The following is a 23,325-nucleotide window of genomic DNA, read 5'->3' as shown; positions in this document are numbered from 1 at the left end:
AATAACTCCAGAGTAATCTGTGACAAATCACTTACATGTGAAGAGGCTGTTGAGTGCCCACAAAAGCCAAACTCTGGCTCTCTGATGGGTAAACACATTTTCATATAGCCTGTGGCTTTCACCATAGAACACCAGCAGGCAAGGCATTACCACAGACATTTTAGGTCCCTGGACAGAGGTGCCACTTAAGGAATTACGAATGTGCTACCCTAAGTTATACCAGTGCAAGGTGATGGATAAGATGGAGGTGGGCCTCAAATCCATCTGTATATCAGAACCACTTGGGACTTTGCAAAAATGCAGATTTCCAGTCTCTTCCCAGAGACACTAAATCAGAGTATGTATCTGGGCTGGGGTCTGGTAGCACTTTTGAAAATCTATAAGCGGGCCGGGCGCGGTGGCTCAAGCCTGTAATCCCAGCACTTTGGGAGGCCGAGACGGGCGGATCACGAGGTCAGGAGATCGAGACCATCCTGGCGAACATGGTGAAACCTCGTCTCTACTAAAAAATACAAAAAACTAGCCGGGCGAGGTGGCGGGCGCCTGTAGTCCCAGCTACTCGGGAGGCTGAGGCGGGAGAATGGCGTAAACCCGGGAGGTGGAGCTTGCAGTGAGCTGAGATCCGGCTACTGCACTCCAGCCTGGGCGACAGAGCGAGACTCCGTCTCAAAAAAAAAAAAAAGAAAAGAAAAGAAAAGAAACTCTATAAGCTGATTGCCCTACACTGTTCCTTGGGTTTGTATTTGGGAACCACCGACCAGCTAACTGTTTTAGGTATAGTAACTTCCCAGAAAATATATTGGTTTCATCTAGAACTCTAGATATAAGCCTAATAAATATTTCTAAGAAGAAAAAAAAAAAAAAGACATTCTTCAATTACATCACAATATCTCAGTGGCTTAAGATTCATGAATCTTTAGCAAGACTGACAAAACACTGGATTTTATATTATATGAATGAAAATATTATCTTGTCATAAAAGCAAAGTCTAAATAAACTCTATATATAATGTGAATTATTAATATTGCTAAAACAATTAGATATCAATTTAGTCATTAACTTGGATTTCTTAGCAATCTTATATTGTATATTTCTCATTTAAAACAAATAAAGATCAAATATTTGTATAAAACAATGATAATAAATGGAGAATTTTCCACTGCAGAAATAATTAGTTTTAGATAAATTTCAAAGACAATTTATCATATACAACATCACTTGGTTATGAAATTTAGAATATGAACTCTATGTCAGCTTCATTGCTGTATTCCCAGAGCACAGAACAGGGCCTAAGTTCTCAATAAGTGTTTTCAAATGGATGAATTAAGTGCAGCTTTAAAAACATTAAATAGTAGTATTATAAAAGTAAATACACAAATACATATATAAAACTCTTCAGACTCTATGATAATGAATGACACTAAAACTAGACAAAGTGGTATTTTATGTTCACAAATATTTGAATAAAAAGAATTGATTCTTAGGATATATTATTCCATTTGATACTTAATCAACCTGATACAGGTTTTTTGCACTGTATACCTCCAATCTCACATTCCTTCTCAGATAGGCTTTTCACCAAATAAAGTTATTAAAAAATGAAAATATATTCTATCATGTAAATTTCTTGTAACCAGATCCTCCTTGAGTGCCCGGATTGGGCCATGCAACCTAATACCGTTTTTCCATTCTTCCATTTGTTCTCTACCTCCCTGATCAATATGCCTTAAAAATATTCAAATGTATATACACTGGAAGTAAAAGGAATGAATCTGATGGACTACTAACAGCCTTAGGTGGTCATCAACACAATTAGTTGAGTCTAGAACTATTGATTGTTCCATTTCTCTGGACTAATTTTCATGAGCTTTATTTCTGTTCTTAGTCCTTACTTAAAAAACTACATAATACGATCTCAAAAAAAAAAAAATGGTAAAACAATTATCTGAAATTTGGTATGATGTTGACGGAGCTGAAAATACATCTCACTCATTTGTTCAAAATTAACTGACTGGCAGAGATGGTGTCAAGTACCATGAGATCAGACAGATCTCACTCTAAATCTGTCAAGTGAAATAGCATATGTACCTAAAAAAAGTAATTCAACGAGAGAGCTATAAGTGCCATAAAAAGGTACTTATACATTCCTATAGGATTTTAGAAGTAATAAATAAGTGAATAAATGTGTTAATTCCAATACTTCATTTAAGATTAAAATTTAAACCTCAAACCTAATCTTTAACCTAAAAATTGTTCAACATATGAGGTCTCTCTCTCTCTCTCTCTCTCTCTCTCTCTCTCTCTCACTGTCTCTCGCTCCATACATGCATATGTAGTATGAAATGTCAGGAGAGTAGATACGCAGTATGAAACTTATCTCCTCTTCTACTCTCCTGACATTTTGAAGAAGCAGTCACTACACAAATTAAAATTTCAGTAGCCAAATCACAAATGGAAGGTAATATGATTCAGAAGACCTAGGAATTCAATAAATTGGAAGGTTTATTCTTGAGTAACTGGCTGTGTCAAAGAAAAAGGTAGGTATGGGTATAAGATAGAGAAGAAACATATAGATAGATGCAAGTTTTAACGTTTCACTTCTTGGATTGACTGGTTGGTTCATGTGTGCTCATTAAATAATTATGTTTTACAATTTTTAAATGTACTGTACACATTTTATTATTTATATACTCTATAGATCTAATATAATACCAATACAAATTTTCCATCCAGAATCTTTGTAGATACAGAGAGTTGATTCTAAAATTTATAAAGAAAGGCTATGGATATAAATAGTTGAGATAAGCTTACAAAAAAAGAATGAAGCTGAAGAACCCATACTACTTTAACACTTATCATAAAGCTATCCTAATCAAGACATATGGTGTTGGTGAAGACAGACACATGTAAATCAAAGGAAAAAAAGACCCACATAAATATGGCCAGTACTTTTGACAAAGGTAGAAAGGCAAATAAGTGGAGAAAACATTGTCTTTTCAACATATGGTGTTAGAAAAATTGGGTATCTATATGTTTTGGACTCAGATGAAAATTACGTCTATAAATCCCCAGACTTAGTACAAAATTTAATTCAAAATGAATTGTAGGTCTAGGTGTAAAGCATAAAACTATAAAAGTTTTGAAGAAAACTTCCAAAAGGAGAAAATCTCAGTAATTTGAGTTTATTTAATGATTTCTCAGAAATGAGTCTAAATGTACAGTCCATAAAAGAAAAATTTGACTTTATTAAAATTGAAAATTGCTTGGTGAGAGATACTTAAAAGAAAGAAAAGACAAGGTTTGGACTAGAATGCCACATCCAACAAAAGACTTGTATCCAGAACATATAAAGAAACTCAACAGTAAGGAAACCAACATCTCAGGTTTTAAAATGAGTAAGACTTGAAAATGCATATCACCAGCCGGGTGCGGTGGCTCACACCTGTAATCCCTGCATTTTGTGAGGCCGAGGTAGGTGTATCACCTGAGGTCAGGAGTTCAAGACCAGCCTGGCCAACAGGGTGAAACCCTGTCTCCACTAAAAATATAAAAATTAGCCAGGCGTGGTGGCAGTCACTTGTAATCCTAGCCACTCAGGAAACTGAGGGAGGAGAATTTCTTGAACCTGCGAGGCAGAGGTTGCAGTGAGCTGAGATTGTGCTGCTGCACACCTGCCTGGGTGACAGAGCATGATTCTGTCTCAAAAAAAATAAAAATAAATAAATAAATACTTAAAAATGAGCATAAAAAGACAAAGGACATAAAGAGAGAGCAGGGGTAGCAATGTTGATAAACGACAAAGGAGAATTTGAGTCCCCAATCATGAAACCGTGACAAGGAAGTGCTGAAAGTAATAATCCACAAAGAAGACATAACACATAATAAATATTATGTATCAAATCATACAACAACTTTTATGAAGCAAAATCTATGAGATATGCATGGAGACACAGATAAGGGAGGAGACCACCCCTCATATTGTCTTGTGCCCAATTTCTGCCTCCAAAGAAAGAAGAAGTAAAAACTAAAAGGCAGAAATGAAATCCACAGGCAGACAGCCCGGCACCACACCCTGGCCTGGTAGTTAAAGATCGACTCCTGCCCTAATCGGTTATGTTATCTATAGATTACAGACATTGTAGAGAAAAGCACTGTGAAAATCCCTATCCTGTCTTGTTCCAATCTAATTACCATTGCATGCAGTCCCCAGTCACGTACCCCCTGCTTGCTCAATCAATCACGACCCTCTCACGTGGACCCCCTTAGAGTTGCCAGCCCTTAAACCGGACAGGAATGGCTCACTTGGGGAGCTCAGCTCTTGAGACAGGAGTCTTGCCAATGCTCCCAGTCGAATAAATCTCTTCCTTCTTTAATCCAGTGTCTGAGGAGTTTTGTCTGCGGCTTGTCCTGCTACACAGACACACCCTAATAATAGGAAAAATCAATATACCACTTCCAGTAACAAGAGAGATCAAGTGAACAAAAGGACATGATTTAAACAATGTAATTGAAAGGGTAGATCTTATGGATATATATTAAACTCTACAACTTGCTAATAATGAATACACATTCCAAATATCTAACAACTGACTTTTAACATTCAAACTGGATGCTGGCCATAACCCACTGACATTAGCCAAATATGATTTTTCTCCTACTTTTATGTAATTACCAACCAGTTAAAGAGATCCACATTACTTTTGTTTTAAAAGTTTTGTGGCTTTGCAAAAGTACAAAACATTTACTTTACTTTTGACATATGCATTCTAAAGTCACACCACACTCCTTAATTTCATCTCATATTGCAATGTGGCAAAGTTTATTTTCCCTAAAAAGCGCCATATGTGTCCATGCTCATTTTAGCATTTCTATCCCAGATTATCCTGTCACATGCAAACACAGAGGATGTGGGTTTGATGAATCCCAAACAACAGTATAAGTTCTGTGACATCAAACATCTGGAGAGTATTCATGCAGATGCTATGTAACATAACACAGAATCTAGTTTATATATTGACAGAACATCTCCAAAAATATTGGGCAGTTTGTATTTTTGGTAACAGTAGCCTCAAGCAGAGAAATACAGGCTGAATATAGAAGGGCACAGTTCCTTTTGACAGCACGTGTCTATGCCCAATAACATCTAATTTTGGAAATGGAGCATTTCTGAAATTTGCGTTTCAGAAATGCCTAGAAAACCATGCAAGGGAGACATCTCGCCCCAGTGGGCAGGAAAAGCATTTTATTACTGGTTCTGCCTATGACTTTCTTAAGGATCTTGGACAGACTGTTAACATGGAACGTCTGTTTCTTCAGTTATAAACTGGGTAATCTCAGTTTACAGCTATATAACTTTTTCAAGATCTTATAGGGAAAAAAGGATTACAGAGAAATTGGAGAAACGGAGTTAGAAAGAAATGGAAATAGCTATCTTATTATTTAAAAACCTGATTGTGCAAATATCTCATTCAAATTTCATGTACATGAAGAAATATTTTATTTGTAATAATTGGGTTTCTGTTCAGATATTTCCTATAAGGAAAGTTCATTAATAAAATAAAATAAAATTTGATTCCATTTGACAGTTATATGATTTACTTGTATATGCATCTCCTGTTATTTTCTTGATGTCTCATTGACCAGACCTTTCCCAATTCAACGTGTAATGACAAGGACCAGATTTCCAGAACTGGGTGACCTTTCCAAAGTAACAACATTTGTTAGGCCTTGTATTAGCAGACTAGGTTCCATTGTCAATTTACTTATCTCTGATTACATCAAATCTATGACCAGAAGGCATAGCTTAAAAGGAGGATGGGTTGTTGGACAAGTTGACCAGTCTTGAGATAGGTTAACCATTGTAGAATGTATAATCTCCATTTAAGAGGGTTGGAATGGATGTGTCACCAACAAAAGACATCCACATATCAAGGAAAAAACTGTTTAGAATGTTAAAAGTTTTAGATTACACATCCTTGACTTAAGAACAGGTATAAAAAGAGACAGTGCAGGACTTCAGGAGAGGAGGGGCTCAGCAGGGAAAGGACTGTCCTGGGAAGGGAACTGAATGGGAAGTAGTAGGTCAGAGTCACCATGTCAGAGATGGGTATTCATCACCAACATGGGCGAAATAGGGAATTGGAAAGAAGAATGGACATAAATAGAGCTAACCAGCCTCAAAGATTGAATGAGAACATAGGATTCCTCTGCAAAGTTGCCTGCCTTTAAAAATACAGTCATGTGAGGAAGCACTTCTAGAATGGTGATGTGAGGAGCCCATGGACACTCTCTCCAGTGAACAAACACCACTGGTGAAAATTATAACTATAACCACCACTTAAAGTCTCTGAAATTTGTTCTATGTTTATATGGAAAAGGGAGAAACATTTATTCAAGAAAATGTATTAAATCTAGGTAAGAACAGTGAGAATCTGTGGCATCTGAAGCATGGCTCACCCTCTTTTCCTCCCACCTCAGCAAGATGATCGTTCTAATCATGGTGAATGCAGTTAAGGATATAGGACTCCATTCTTCCCCAGCTCCCTGTTAAGGCTATGGTTTCTCTTTGAGAGGGGCAGGCCACCAGCATTTCTTATTCCACCCAGCTCTGTACTGCAGAAGTTGAATTATAGGCAAGAGTAGCTGAGAGTCTGAAGCTCCCTTCTTTCACCCAGTCCCTACTCACAGAGCAGTCAGTCCACCCCAGGCATGGTAGATCAAGCACACTAGGCCTCAAATGTCCCCACAAAAAATCATTGGTAAGGCAGACACGCCATGCTGAAAAGGTCAAAAGTCAGGAAGACCAGGGATTACTGCCATGACTCAGCACTCCATTTATACAGCAGGGGTGTTACTCTGAGGAATGGGTCACTGTCCCTGTCCCCAGATACACAGTATTGCAGAGCTTCTTCCCAGGGAGAGAATCAAGTTGTAAAAATAGGAAATTCACTAGCTTTTCCTATTGTGACTGAGCTTATTTGGAATAGAACCTGGAGAAGTTCAAGTCTAAGTACTCTACGGAAAAGAAGATTTTAGTGGTGTGTTGTTAAGAGGAGGGTAGTAGCTCAATGAAGGCAAATGGTAGATAAGATTGAAGTTTAACAGAGAGAACCAAAGAATGAGGCAGCTAACAAAGGCTCTTCTTGGGGACTTTCCTGATCTCAGAGACAGACTATAAGACTAATTGAGGCCATGGGGTCTCAATTTAATTGGATCAGTTTATGGAGTTATTTGTGTCCCCAAAATATTGTTGAAAGAATAGGGAAATTGTCTAGCAATGAGCGGAGTTCTTGCTAAGCACCCTATCGGTAGAGACAGACCACGGATAAACTCAAAATAGTTTCAGGGAATGAGAACTGAAGAAAGCCCAGCTAAGACCATTGTTATCCCTGAAGGAGAGGAGTATCACGGTCACTGTGCATGCCCAAGACTGTGCCCACTGAGGAGCAACATCAAAGGCTGCACACTACAAGAGAAATAGAATTCACTGATAATTATGTAGATAATTATAAAATATGCTATAATTGCTTATGTCTTCACTTTTCTTATTTTAACTGATTTAAAGGCAGTCGTATAAACCAAGATGTATATAGTTCTATTATTGACCTGTAATATATAGACGTGTAACATATTTCAGTCAGGTAATTGAAAAAGCACACAAACAAAGAAGCAAACAACAACCATAGCAAGAAGCCTCAGAAGGGAGGGTGAAATCAGTAATCACTGTTGCTAAAATATAGTTACCTAAAATGTCCAGTTTTCAACAAAATTTATGAGGCATACAAACAAACTGGAAAGCATGATACGTACACAAGAAAAAAGTCAAGAAAAACTTCCTTTGAGATGTATCAGATGTCAGACTAAGCAGACAAAGACTTCAAAGCAGCTAATACAAATATGTTCAGAGGACTAAAGAAACCATGTTTAAAAAAGTAAAAGGAGGTATGATAACTGTGTCTCATCAAATAGAGAATATCAATAAAGATGAAGATATCATATTTCACAAAGAGTCAGAGGAAAACTCTGAAGATGAAAAGTACAATAATCAAGATTAAAAAATTCACAAAGGGGACTGAAATTGTCTACTGGATCTAGTAGAATTGGCAAACTTAAAGGGATGTTAATGATGCAGTCTGAAGAACAGAGAGGAAAAAAGAAGAAAAACGAACAGGGCCTCAGAGGAGTGAAAGGGCACCATTAGGTGCACCAACATATGCACAATGGAAGTACCAAAAGGAGAGAAGAATTAAAAAGAGCAGAGAATATATTTGAAGAAATAATGACTGAAAATTTTCCAAAATCAGTGAAACATATTAATTTACTTATCCAAGAAGCTTAGTGGACTCCAAGCCCAGTAGACACAAAGAGAGGCACATCAAATATGACACAGTAAAGATATTGAAAGACAAATACAAAGAGAAAATCCCCAAAAACACCAAGAGAAAAATGACCACATCCATGGAACCCAATAAGATAAAAGCTGACATCTATTATCTACTTAGAAGTCAGAAGGCAGTGTGATGATATATTCAAAGTACCGAAAATAAAAACTGTGCATCAATAATTTTCAATAAGCAAATCTATCATTCAAAAGGAAGGCAAAATAAAGACACTCCTAGATAAAAAAAAAAAAATGGGAGGACTTCTTGCTAGCAGATCTACTTTACAAGACATACTAAAGGAAGTTCTTCAGGCGGAAATCAAGTAACACCAGACATTAAAACAAATCAACACAAAACAATCAAGAGTACTGATAATTATGTAGATAATTATAAAATACGCTATAATTGCTTATGTCTTCACTTTCCTCATTTTAACTGATTTAAAGGCAGTCGTACAAACCAAGGTGTATATAATTCTATTATTGACCTGTAATATATAGACGTGTAACATATTTGACGATAAGGGGACAAATAAGACAGGTGGAAGCAAAGCTGTTTTAGAGTTAGGAAATGACACAAGACAATAAGTCAAATCCACAGGAAGAAATAAAGAGAACCAGAAATACTAAATGAGAAGGTTTACGTAACCAACTCTATGAATATATAATTGCTCTATCTTCTCTCATATTATGTAACAGACATAAAATTATTTAAGTTAATATAATAACAATATGTTGCAAGTTTGTTGCCTTTATAAATGGTATATGTATAACAAATATAGCAGAAAAAGAGAAGAAACAGGTCATTTATAGTAGTACTGTCTTTATATTTCACTGGAAAGATAGGAATGTTCAACAGTAAAATGTAAAGTACATTCTGATAAGACACATACTGTAAGCCTTTGAATAACCACTAAGAAAACAATTCAAAAATAATGAAAAAATTGAGGAAATTAAAATGTTACACTAGAAAACATTCACTGAATAAAAAAGAAAGCAGTAAGGAGGAACAGTTGAACAAAGACAACATGAGACATATAGAAAACAAAAAGTAAAATGGCAGATGTAAATCCAGACATAGCAATAGTAACATTCAAGAAATCCAATCAAAGGCAGTAATCCAACAAAATACTCTGTAAGAGACATTCTTAAGAGCCAAAGATATAAATAAGTTGAAAGTAAAGGGATGAAAATATATATAGCAATTCTAACAGAGCTGAAGTGGCCACACTAATATCAGATAAATTAGACTTTAAAACAAAAACATTACTGTAGATAAAGATGAATATTTTATAATAAAAAGGTCAATATGTTAGGAAGTTATGACAATTATATATTCATGTACAACAAAACCTCAAAATAAATGAAGCAAAACAAAGTACATAAAAGATAGAATTGAGAAATAGACAATTTAAAAATTATAGTTGTAGAATTTCAGCAGATAGAACAACTAAGCGGAAGATCAACAAGAAAGGAAGAGTTGAACAACACTGTAAACCAATAAGGTCTATAGTCTATAGAACACTTCAACGACAACATAATGCACATTCTTCCCAAGAATGTATTGAAGATTTTCCAGGACAAACTATATCCTATACCATAAAATAAGCCTCAATAAATTTAAGTAAATAAAATAACACAGAGCTTGTTTTCCAGTCACAATAAAGGTTGAAATCCAAAAAAGAAAATTTGGCAAATTTACAAATATGTAGAAATCAAACTCCACACTCTTAAATAACCAATATATCAAAGACATAACTATAGATAATAGAAAATAAAATAAATTAAAGGAAACACACAACATATCAAATATTTTGAGATGCAACAAAAGAATTGATTAAAGAAAAATTTATAACTATAAATGTCTATGTTAAAAGGAAAAATAATCTCAAATCAATAATCTACCCTTTTACCTTAAAACACTGGAAAAAGAAGAGCAGAGGATTATAATGGAATACTATGAACAATGTGTGACAACCAATTAGTTAACTTAGATAAAACAAACAAATTCCTAAAAAGACATAACTACCAAAACAAATTCAAGAACAGCAAAAATTTGAATAGATCTATAATAAATAAATAAAGTAAATTGGTAATTAAAACAACTTTCACAAAAAGCCCAGGCTCAGATGGCTTTCCTGGTAAATTCTACCAAACATATAAAGAATACATTTTTCACAAACTCTTTCCAAACAGTACAATAGGAAAAAACATGTCCCACTACATTCTATAAGGCCACGACTTCTGTGATACCAAAACGAGACAGATATCACAAGAAAAACAAAGATACAACAATCTCTCCTACAAATATGAAATATTCTCGAAAAATACTATCAAACCAGATTTAGCGATATATGAAAATAATTATACACCATGACTAAGTGGGATTTATCACATGAATGCAAGATTGTGTTTCAACATACAAAAATAAATCAGTGTGGTAACACTCTATCCAGTAATGGACAAAAACCACAGGATCTTCTCCAGAGAAAATCCAACATCCTTTTATAATAACACTTAAGCTCGAAACAGAAGGACATGTCCTCAACCTGAGCAAGGATATCTAGAAAATACTCCTAGCTGACATACTTAACATACACATGAAACTAACATACTTATTGCTGAAGGACTGAATGCTTTTTGCCTAATATCAGAACACAAGGATGTTCACTCTTGCCACTTTTATCCAGTATTGTACTAGAAGCTGTAGTCAGGGCAATAAAACAAGATAAAGAAATAAAAGGTATCTAGATTGAAGAAGAAGTAAAATTATCTGTATTCACAGATGACATCACTGTGTATAAAGAAAATCCTAAGTAATCTACTGTTACAACTAATAAATGAGTTCAGCAAAGTTGCAGAATACAAGATCAATCCATACAAATAAAGGCAAAAATTAACGATTTATTTGGGCCCCAGATTTGGGTTCTCCTTACCAACAACTCTACCTGTCAAAGCCTTCTTACTGTTGAGCTGCAATCTACTGCCCTATTAATGCCTCCTGGAGGAACACACATGACCTCATTCTTCTTTCATGGTACGGTAGTTCTTTAAATATGTAAAGATCGTTACCATTATCTCCCACTCTTTTCCTGGCTACCTTCTCCATTTTCCTTAGTTGACATGATTTAAACCCTTCCTTCTTTCCTATGATCCCCTCCTACTCCTAAGTAGATTGAAAATGATCTTTTACAGATAGAAATTTTAAAATAACCATAATGTTTCAGTATCAAATAAAAATAAATCCTTCCATCTTGCTATTTTGTTTTGTAACCTTATGATTATATTAGGTTGTTTATAAATCACTCCCTGCTCTAAAGGAGTCATACTGAACTCATGCTGGGTGAATAAAACGCCTGTCTTTTTCATGTAACATCACCACATTCTGTTTGAGTTTCTGGACCTGAGTTAAGATGTATAGATTTATTCAGGCTTTTATTCATTTCAGCCTGCAGTTCCAGTGTCTCTTGATCTCCTTTAAGTTCTCTAACAGAAAATGTCCTCTCTTCCTAATATAAGCATAACTTCAATGTCATATGATGAAAATTATAAATAGAATAGTCTAAGAAGAGAGGCCTATGACAAACTATTAACTACTTCTCTTCAAAATCATATCAATATAGTAATTACCACTTGTCTTAGGTAGTAGATTTGATTCATATATTCCATTACCAATGAGTCACCTAAAAGTGCTATATTCATCTAGCTTACAATCCTTCATCTTATCATAAAATATTGTTTTCATTATCTATGTAAAATCTCTACTTAAAATGTGAGAGTAAATTTTCTTCTAAGAAGCATGCTCTATATTGCAAATCATGGAAATGACATAAGAGCATGTGAAGAGAACTCTGGAAATAAAGGATAAAAGCAAGAATAAAAATATGAAAATGTATTCAATATAAATTTTACCGATAATAGACTGTCATTTGGAGGATGTTACAGACCTAGGAAGCTATTAGAACTGATGTCAGCAGAAGTGTATGAAAGTCACATGCTTGTGATCCGTTCCTTTGCCTTTTGACAAATATCTATTCATTTCCATGGACTAAATGGAAAGATGAAGAAACTGATAACATATTATGGAAGAAGAAATAGAATCTGTTTAAAATTATTGTTATACCTTTTAAACAAACCCAAAATTGGCAAAGATGCTTTTCCTCCAAAGCTTATCTATAACCTTTGAAACAAAGTGTATATATGAAGCTTTACATTTCTATTTACTTATGTTTATTGCAATATTCTGGTCAAAAAAATAAATGAAGAGAAGCTATAATTTTTTTTCACAATGAAAGAAAATTAATCAAACAAATATGAGATACCTGTGGGCATCTGACAGCACTGTAGCAATCTCCAGCTGTGGCAAATGGAACTGCATTTCCAAATATTGTTTTGGAAAAACAAAGGTCTGTAGCTAGAAAATAATAAACAGAAAATAATAAATGAAACTCTTTAGCATGGAGACAATAATGCAATCTTTGTCATCAAACACAGAGTTTTCATATTACTTACTTAGTAAACATACATATTTATATATTAATTTTAAAATTTTAAGCACAAATGCCACAATTCTAGTGTATAACACAGACTAGGCTCTCAATGAATAAATTTTGTTTAATACAAAAATGTTCATATCATAAATTGCCCTAACAAATGGCAAGCATATTAGTAATTAAATAGAAGACTGAAAACTAAATAAATGCATTATTACATTTGAAGTCACAGAATATCTGAAATAGATAAAGTGGGGTCAGAAGCAAAATCACTGGAGAAAAAAAGGTTATGTAAACATAAATGACAAAACAATAAAATTGAAAGCTTATAGACAGCATATATAAAAATTCATTTAGGTAATTCATTTAGGTAATTCAAAATCTCTCCACAGAGAAAAATCTCTCCACAGGAAACCAGGAAGTTTTCCATGGTTTACCAGAGCCAGCTTGTAACAAATAGTGACAGCCAACTGTGTGCGTCTCTTCCCAAGCCCAGGTACAATGAGGTCATGTTGGTAGCTTATGATTGGTCATGGCAGGAATATATACACCACGTATATATTAGTGCCTAACACCACAAATCGGACTTTTTCTTCCCCGGATAACTGGTGGTCATTCATCTGCACACCACTATTTATTGTGGCATTTGTGGGTTAGGCTGAAAGATCAGAGACACAACTTTCAAACCATCTATTGTTACTATCTCCAAAAGCATGTCAGTCAACAGCCAGTTTCATCAGCCAATTACACAATGATGACTCATAAGTATATATGCAGTTCACTTGACTCTGATGAGTTACAGCACATATATCAAACTCCTATTGGGCATCATTACTTGGGTGACCCACAGATATCTGTCATTTAACATGTTCAAAGCTAAATGAATTACCTTTTTCTTCAAATTTAATTGCCCTGCTCTACTTCCCATTTCACTAAACTATATTACCATCTGTCTTGTTATTTTAGAAACCTTTCTAAACATTCCATGTCACTAATTCCCACACCCCTTCTATCAGAAAATCCTGTAGTGTCCACCTCTTTAATATTTCTCAGATGGGTATCCTGACCCATGTTTCCAGTACTCATCACTTTTTATCTGAATTGTTACATTAGCTTCCTAATCATTTTTCATGGATACAATTTGTTCTGCCTCCAACCAACTACATTCCTTCCCCTGCATATGCCTTTACGCTTTTATTCCAATGGCTCCTATAAATTGCAAGATAAAATTCAAATGGATAGTTTAGTATACACTGTTCTTCATGATCTGTTCCCTGCTAACTTCTCTAATAAGCTACCATCCCCCAACCTACATTTGATTTATGTTTAGACAAAACTAGACTGTTTTTTATTCTCTGATACCACCAAAATGCTTCTCCCTTCCATGCTTTTGTTCATGCTTCTCCCTCCTCCTAAAACTCATTTTTTGCCACTTTTGTTAACTCAAAGTTGTCTTGAGATTGTCCAAACTATCTGTTCCTATAAACCTCTTGAGAAAAGCAAGGACTTTCAATGCAACAGATACTTATTTACAATATATTTTGCATTGGGCAGTATTATAAATATTGTGAACACAGCAGTGGGTGAAACAGAGGCCAGTGGAACCTGAGTCTTACCAGGAAGAGACAAGTTATAAAACTTGTCTGTTTGTTTTGTATGTTTGGGTGTATGTTAGGGGTGATACTTGCTATGTAAAGAAAATAAAGCAGAGAATAGAATGGGGAGGAAGAGAATTTAGTGGTGGAGAGTGGTTCTGGATGGCCTTATTTAGAAGATGAATTTCAGCAGAGACCCAAAAGAAATGAAGGGGTAAAACATACAGACAGCTACAGATGAATGTTCCTGGCAGATGCAACAACAAATGCAAAGGCCTTAAGATGGGGGCATACCTGGTGTGTTCAAGGAACAGCAAACAGGTCACTGTGCCTATAGTAGGAGTGATGAGGGGGCTCGGGGCAGCAGAAAACTGAGAGGGAATAGAGGTGGGAAGGTCATGTTGACTTGTGTTGACCAGTGAAAGGCACAATTCTGTCCATAACAGCATGCACATTGAAAATTCACCTGACAGAAGTTGATGCTGAATTACATGTGGGTGTGGAAGAAAGGTAGAAGATGAAGGTGTTGCTAGGTTTTAGCTAGACTAAGTAGACTATTATTGGTGCCATTTACTGCAGTGGTCAACATTTGGGTTTGAGGAGCAGGTTTGGCAGGAAATATTAGAAGTTCAGTTTTGGATACATTGGGTGTGACATGCCTATTAAACATTCATATGAATATGCTGAGTAGACAGTTGGATTTTGGAGTTTAGGGTAGCAGTCCAGGTTGGAAATGTGCATTTGGGACTGTCATTTAACAGGTGGTACTTGAAATCTATAAATTTAATGAGATTCCCAAATAACAATTGAATCCTACAGCTCCTCAACATTCAGAGTTGTAGAAGATGAAGAATAACTTGCCAAGTCGAGAAACAGTGAGAAAGACAGGAGAAAGAGGGGTCAAGAAAGGCGCAAAACCATTAGAGGATGGTATCCTGGTAAACAAATGCTGCTGATGAATCATGTAAGATGAAAAACAAGACTTTATCATTGGATTTAGGGAAACAGGTTATTGACAACTTTGATAAGCACTGTTTCCTGGAAGTGATATGAATAAGAGATTGATTAGAGTATAGCATGGGGAAAGAGAAATTGGAGAGTGCAAATTATAACTCATTTCAGAAATTTTACTATAAATGAACACAGAGAAACTGGACAGTGGCTGGAAGGGTAAAGGTCAAGATTATTTGCTCATGATTATGATGAAAGAAATAATATGTTTCTCTATGAAGAATTTAAATGATTCAGCAGCAGAATTGAGGATGTGAGGGAGATCATGAAATATGCTGAAATAATGTTCTTGAGTAGGTACAAGGCACTGAGTTTAGAGGACAAGGAGCGGGATTTGCCTTGGATGGGAGCATGAAGAGTTCATCTGGGTAAACAGGAGAAAGCAAAGGAGATAGCTAAAGATTCAGGTAGGTGGGTAGATGTGGCAGTGGGAACTTGAGCAATTCCCTTCTGGTTGTTCTTATTTTCTCAGTGAAATAGCGAGCAAGATCACCAGCAGTGAGTTAGTAGAATGGAGGTACTAAAAATGTGGAAATTCGAAGCTAGAGGAGAAGGTATAAGTTAGAAAAGCAGGAGAGAGAATGGACTAGGGAAATGCACTAGAGTTACTTGGCAGTGCCATGGATCCCTGTAAGCTTAGTACTCATGGGTTTAAAATGGTATCAGTCAGAAGGGCTAGTATTATTTGCCACATTCAGTTTTATGCTACAAGCACAGAATGGGTAGGAGGTTTAATTTAATCAAGGCTGGATTTTTTTACCATACAAGTTTGAGGAAGAAGAAGAGAGGAGCTGAAACTGTATATATTTGACATTGTATGCTCCAGGCCCAGACCAATGCCTGGCAAAATGGCAGCTTTGTTAAAAAGCAGCCTAGTTAACAGCAAATAAGCTACTGAGTGCCTATTAGAAACTTAGAGTGCTAATAATATGCTTATAACCATACACATTATTAAATGATAACCAATATTTATATAGCATGTACTCTATCAGGGATGTCCAATCTTTTGGCTTCCCCGGGCCACACTGGAAGAATAATTGTCTTGGGCCACACATAAAATACATTAACACTAAGAATAGCTTATGAGCTAAAAAAAAAAAGAAAAAAAAAAAAACCGTCTCAAAATGTTTTAAGAAAGTTTACAAATTTGTGTTGGGCCACATTCAAAGCCCCCCTGGGCCGCATGAGGACTGCAGGCTGTGGGTTTGACAACCTTGTATTATATGTAAAACAATGACTAGATACGTTACAAATGTCATCTCTTAATCATCACCAAATAAGAACAAAAAAAAAAAGAAGGAAAGAAAAAGGAAATGAAGAAAAAACCTTAGTGGTAGTTTCTCATTTTACACATGCGGGAACCGAGGCTTAAAGACATATGCCCAACATGACACAGCTGATAAATGAAGATGAAGAATTACACCCAGACAGTCTAGAATTTATTATTGTAACCATAGTAATATAATGCTTCCACACTGTAGTAGATGGTGGATATTCAGTAAATCATAGCCATTATTATTAATAATAATGGTTCATAATTGTATGACTATAATTTATATATTATGTATTCATGCATATGCTTTCTTAAATTTTTTTCATTGCTTTCTATGACTTATGCACCATGCTAGGCACTGACGATTCAATGGCAATTGAGATGGAACCTCTGCTAGTGAAATGCACTTTTTTGCCTCTTCATGTAGATATGTAACTTTCAGGATGGCAGGCTGCATTTGCCTGGTGTATATTAAGTTCTATAAAGATGTTTTGACTTGATTGTATTTTAAATTATTTTCTAGACAAGCAATACGATCTATAATCTAAGGTCTGTGAGTAGGACTTTGTTTTTCTTAATGCCAGTTACTAATTGTATGAATGGAACAAGTTGCTTAACTTCCATATTACTTATAACATTATGATGTAATACCTGCCTTAACTAATATAAGAGTGTTAAAAAGGTCAAATGAGATAATGTATGGGAAAATACCTGATAAATTATCATTTGAAACTAATTTAAATGATTACTTTAAATCCTGCAAAAAGGTTCCACAAGTAGACTGAGGATATCAACTTTCTTATCCTTAATGTACCTGAGGATTTTAAGGTAGAGGATTTTATCTTGGAAGGGCAGTATCTTACTTGTCACTGTCATTACATTTTTATTAAGAGTCTCCAGCTGGGAGCGGTGGCTGACGCCTGTAATCCCAGCACTTTGGGAGGCCAGGGTGGGTGGATCACCTGAGATCAGGAGGTCGAGACCAGCCTGACCAACATGGTGAAACCCCATCTCTATTAAAAATACAAAAAAGTTAGCCGGGCATGGTGGCATGTGCCTGTAATCCCAGCTACTCGGGAGGCTGAGGCAGGAGAATTGCTTGAACCCAGGAGGCGGAGGTTGCAGTGAGCCAAGATTGCACCATTGCACTCCAGCCTGGGCAGTAAAAGTGAAACTCCGTCTCAAAAAAAAAAAAAAAGTCCTCATGGTGCATGTCATTGCAGAGGAAGTATGTAGCTAACTGTTTTAAAAAAGTAAGCAATTTTGCACAATGCCAGGTCCTTCTCTGTACCCTGGCTACCATATATACCAACATATTGTTAGACATTCATAAGCAAATGGAGGCTTTTTGATTTTAAAATGTAGATTGAGCACTTACTTTTAATTTGCATGGAAGTGAGATCAATTCTTATTTTGCTGAAAATAGTGTATCCAGCAGCTAGGTGTCCACTGTCACATTCACAGTCTTCCCTCCTACTCCCATTAAAAGGACATTGATATGGATTTTTTAGTCTGTAACAACATTGGAATATTTTAGTATTAGGTGCAGTTACTAGGCCATAATGTAGATTATCTTTGGGAATAGAAAAATAAAACACACTCCTGCTCTTCGATATTATAATGTCAACAAGTTAAGAAAGAAGTAAAAATCACTTTAGGTGAACCTACAAAATTCTCAATGAAACATCTAAGAAGAGTTTGTAGAAAAATAATTCAACTGCAATTCTTCTAGCTTTTATTACTGGAATTAGTTTGATTTTATGAAAATGCACATAGTTCTTAAATTCTTCCCTTCTCCATGTCTGACTTCTCAGCCACAGTATTCTTAGTCAATCTCTCTGTCAATAGTCAGTATTAACAGTACAGGTTAATATTCAAGCCTTTATTTCTGAACAGGCATTAACAACATCTGGTTTAGGTCGTAACATGTCTACCTGCTCCCACATTATTTGTCTAACATCTAAGCTATTCAAGTATCACTCTAAAGGTTAGAAGTTCCAGTTCTCTCGGAAGATCATGAAAATGCTCAGATAGACCAACACACATCTCATACCTAAAGCCATACACTTCAGAAAAGTTTTCTTCACCTTGGGCCAGTGTTAAATATTCCTTAGGGTTCTCCAAGTGCATGTCTGCACAATGAATCTAAAGAAAAAATGTAAACATCTAGAAAAACTTTTTCCAAAGTCAATGATCAACGTTAAAATAAAATAGGAACTGTTTTCATAATACCTTTATTATTCTTCCCTTAATGTTGAGGTAATAGTCACCATCCTTTCTAATGTGGTTTTTCACTTGAATTTCTTTGCAGGTGGTAAATGATTTACCTTCAAAGACAAATTAACACAACTTAACACAGAGCAAATTACAAACACAGCATGAACCTAATCATAGAAACGTTGCTACACTCTGAGTATCTGACACTTTGTTTTGTGGAGTGTGCAACTACTACAGATATTTAGTTTAACTGAAACTTATTAGAAACCCTTAGGTATTAGGTAGAGTTTTGAAGTCTACTACTTACAGTCATTGGCATAACATTTCTTTTGAGCACCTGGTTTTAAATGGTTTAAACATAAGTCACTGGACAAACCATGTTTGGTAACGCATTTCACTTGTCTCTTCATTATCCCAATTCCACAAGTCACTGAGCACTGTGAACAGAGTAAAATTTGAAGATAAACTATATTATGAATCATAAGGCCAGAAAATCCAAGTCTCCTTTTCTTAGACCAGGTATTTCTGGAGCACACTGAAGGTCAGTAGTGGCTAGATCCACAGAAGACACAAAACTATGCTGGGGGTTGGAGAGTCACAGGTGGGAGAAATCCTTAGGCATGAGCCTGAATCTATTATTTCTCAGTTACTGGCTTCTTTTCATTCATTTTGTGCAGTTAGCAACAATACATTGTAAATACTTCATAAACATTAGTCAGTGATGGTAATTAAGACTATCTCATTAAGTTATGTGCTAAGTTTGCAAAGTGATATTTACTTGCTTTCTATCAATTAAATTGGAAACAGAATATGATATAACTTTTATTACTCATATGTTAGATTTATTTATTTCTTCACTTAACCAATAAATATTTCTTAAGCACTTACTCAAAGTGCAAGCCACTGTGCTAAGTCCTCTAAGGAACAGAAATAAGTATGAGTTATGGTCTCTGCTTTAAGCAAGCTATAGCAAGCATCAAACAAGAGATAAGATATTTATATAAATAACTAATAAAGTGGTTTTTAGACAATAGTGGTCTGGGGCAACTCTGAGGATCTAATTAGGTGTACAGATTACCAGATTTCCCATACCTAGAAAGTCTTATTCAGAAGTTTTAAAATTCATAATTATACACTGACCTTGCTCCACTTTCCAACTTTCCAAGTGGCCAAATGCAAACAGCTGTTAATGCATTTGTAAACCTGAGAGGAAGGCACCACAGGGCATTCCTGATAGACTATAGGCCGAAGTCGATGGAGCTTATGTTTCTTAGTAGATGGGATCCCGGTGCAATATGTAATCCTTTGTCTGTAACTAAATCCACAGTTGTTTGCACACTGAAAAATACATGATTAAAAGAGAAGAAAATGTCATTAACTTTAGCCAGGGCTTAATATTTGTCAGATGCTTAATATACATTATGCTGTGTCATTTCCACAATAATCCTATTTAATTAGTTTCATTTACAGATGAGCAAGCATAGGTTCAGACATTAGACAAGTTTCCCAGAGTTGTACCAACAAATGAAAGAAACTCAGATTCGGGCTAGATTTTCTACCTGTAGTGCCTGTGTGTGTGTGTGTGTGTGTGTGTGTGTGTGTGTGTGTTTTAATTACATTACCATCTTAACTGTATGAAACTATGTCTCCCAATAGGCACAGCTTTGGAGGAATAAAACATATTGAGGGTCCTTACTGGAAATAAAGGGTATCTATTAGCCTTAGATCACTGGTAACAATGTATAAGTTAGCACACATGTATCTTCATAGATATCATGTAAAGTCTAATAACATTTGACTAAAATAGGTAAGCGATTTAGGTGTAAATTAAAGCCCCAATCCAAAAATGGGCAAATAGATTTCTGCTTTTAGCAAAAGTGGAGTAACAAGGAATAGAATTACCTTCCAACTTAAAACAACCAAAACATCTGGACAAAATATATAAAGCAACGGCTTTTAAGACACTCGACCTTAGATAATAAAGAATAGTAATCCATGACAGATGAGAAACAAAGTGACACTATAAAATCATTCCAGCCTACTGCTTTGAAAAACTTTCCAGGTCTTGGCACAATGAAAGGAAGACAGCAGAGTTCTGACCAGTAGTGTGTACATACCTGTGAGGACACCAACCAAAGTGACCAACCAACCAAAAGGCTTAGAAGTTACTTTTTCTAATGATCACACAGAACCAAATATAGTGCCTATTCCCTCCAGCTAGACTGGAAAACTTAAATACATGAGGAAGTAGGTAAAGTACTCAAAAGAGTCTTGCCACAGTAGAGAGGAACAGTTAACCTAGATTAAACAATATACTGGTCTGCCTAACACATCTTAAGTGCAAGGCAAGAGAGGGTCAAACTGCTCTCCAACAAAATAAATGCAATCCAGAGCAAAACTCAAAATATATGTATAAGAATAAAAAATATCTAGTCACCAAAAAGGTAAAATTCATGGCTGACATGCAACAGAAAATTAATTGGCATGCAAAGAACCTGGAAAATAAGACTCATAATGAAGAAAAAACCCATCTATCAAAACATCCCTAGAGGGGTGACATCTGTGAAAATGGAAGAGTGAGGACATCTAAAAATTCTCTCTTCTATAACGGCAGTGAGAAAATGGGCAAAATTTTCCAGATCAGTTTTTTCAGAACTCTGGAAACTGACCAAAGACTTGCAGCAATCCAGAAGGCATTTATTCAACAAACATGGCTTACTCTTGGTAAGAAGAGCAAGTTTTGTGATGGTTTAACTTCCTCTATTTCCATCCTCTTCTTTCTAGCTCCATGGAAACCTTTAAAATCAACAGCCCTGTAATTATGGTGAAACCAGAATTCTGGCAGCCACTGGAGGGGAGCAGAACAGGTTTGGGCATCATTCAAAGCCACATTCTTAGAGAATTGTCATTATTTGAACTGTTTAGTGATTTTCTGGAAGACCGCACTTGCGAGAATCTCTTTGTTTGACCTGACTTGCTCAGTTCTAAAAATCTAGGGACATTTGTTGCGCTCAATGAAAAAACCATTGTTTAACTTTGCAGTTTCCAGGATGTCGAATAACAGTTGGAGCAACAACAGACTAGCCAAAAAAACTTAAAAGGAAAAACTAGGGAATAAGATGTTCATCAGACCTTTGAAAAGCTCCATTGTATTAATGAGATCTAGATGGCTGTGAACATGCATCAGATTGTACACATGTCCAGGTCTGTCTGCAAGCTCAGGAAGCATCTGAGAAGGGCCTGCAGCCTCTCCTCCAGCTGACCTCAAGGCTCTACACAAACAGAAAGTTAGGATATAGGAACTGTTGTCATCTACCTGATGGGTGTTGAAGGCCACACCCTACTCCCAACTCCCCAAAACACAGTACTTTGGCAAAGTCTAGGGAACCAAAATTATTGGTTCCAGAAATTAAGGAAATTACTGTTCACTCATAGCTGACAACTAAACTAAGTGAGCAGAGACTTCAGTGGCCATGTATGACAAATAATACAGACTTTACAGTTAGCTCAGAAAATTCACTAAAGAAACAAACAACAACAAACAGCAGCAACAACAAACCCTGGGGAGGAGGGAGACGCTGAATAGACTTATCACAAGTAAAGAGATTAAATGTGTAACCAAAACACTTCACATAAGAAGAGCCCAGGACCAAATGCTTAAAGAATTAGCACCAAGCCTGCCAAAACTCTTCCACAAGATAGAAGAAAAAGGAGTACTGCCTAATTCATCCTATGAAGCCAGTATTTCCCAAAACCAGACAGACATCACAAAAAAATAAAACTATAGCCCAATATTTCTTAAGAATATAGATGTAGGGGGCGGAGCAAGATGGCCGAATAGGAACAGCTCCAGTCTCCAGCTCCCAGCACGACTGACACAGAAGACAGGTGATTTCTTCATTTTCAACTGAGGTACTGGGTTCATCTCACTAGGGAGTGCCGGACAATCGGTGCTGGTCAGCTGTTGCAGCCCGACCAGCTAGAGCTGAAGCAGGGCAAGGCATCGCCTCACCTGGGAAGAGCAAGGGGAAAGGGAATCCCTTTTCCTAGCCAGGGGAACTGAGTCACACAACACCTGGAAAATCGGGTAACTCCCACAACAATACTGCACTTTAAGCAAACGGGCACACCAGGAGATTATATACCACACCTGGCCGGGAGGGTCCCATGCCCACGGAGCCTTTCTCATTACTAGCACAGCAGTCTGCAATCTAACTGCAAGGCAGCAGCGAGGCTGGGGGAGGGGCGCCCACCATTGCTGAGGCTTAAGAAGGTAAACAAAGCCCTGGAGGATCGAACTGGGTGGAGTTCACAGCAGCTCAAGGAGGCCTGCCAGTCTCTGTAGACTCCACCTCT

General features: G+C 36.2%; 1 protein-coding gene across 1 annotated transcript in view; it reads right to left on the bottom strand.

Annotated features, from left to right (window-relative positions):
* Window positions 1–23,325, bottom strand: part of ADAMTS20 (ADAM metallopeptidase with thrombospondin type 1 motif 20) — a 205,856-nt gene that overhangs the window by 4,659 nt on the left and 177,872 nt on the right. Inside the window, exons 31-36 of the mRNA XM_017888956.1 lie at window positions 20,110–20,307; window positions 19,277–19,406; window positions 18,985–19,079; window positions 18,806–18,897; window positions 18,131–18,264; window positions 12,703–12,794 (exon numbers count right to left, since the gene is read on the bottom strand). Of these exons, the coding sequence (XP_017744445.1) occupies window positions 12,703–12,794; window positions 18,131–18,264; window positions 18,806–18,897; window positions 18,985–19,079; window positions 19,277–19,406; window positions 20,110–20,307 (741 nt within the window). The remainder of the gene's footprint in view (window positions 1–12,702; window positions 12,795–18,130; window positions 18,265–18,805; window positions 18,898–18,984; window positions 19,080–19,276; window positions 19,407–20,109; window positions 20,308–23,325) is intronic.

Source organism: Rhinopithecus bieti, unplaced genomic scaffold (assembly GCF_001698545.2).
Source record: "Rhinopithecus bieti isolate Rb0 unplaced genomic scaffold, ASM169854v2 scaffold_17829, whole genome shotgun sequence".
Lineage (NCBI taxonomy): Eukaryota > Metazoa > Chordata > Mammalia > Primates > Cercopithecidae > Rhinopithecus > Rhinopithecus bieti.
This window is presented reverse-complemented; position numbering and strand designations above follow the sequence as displayed.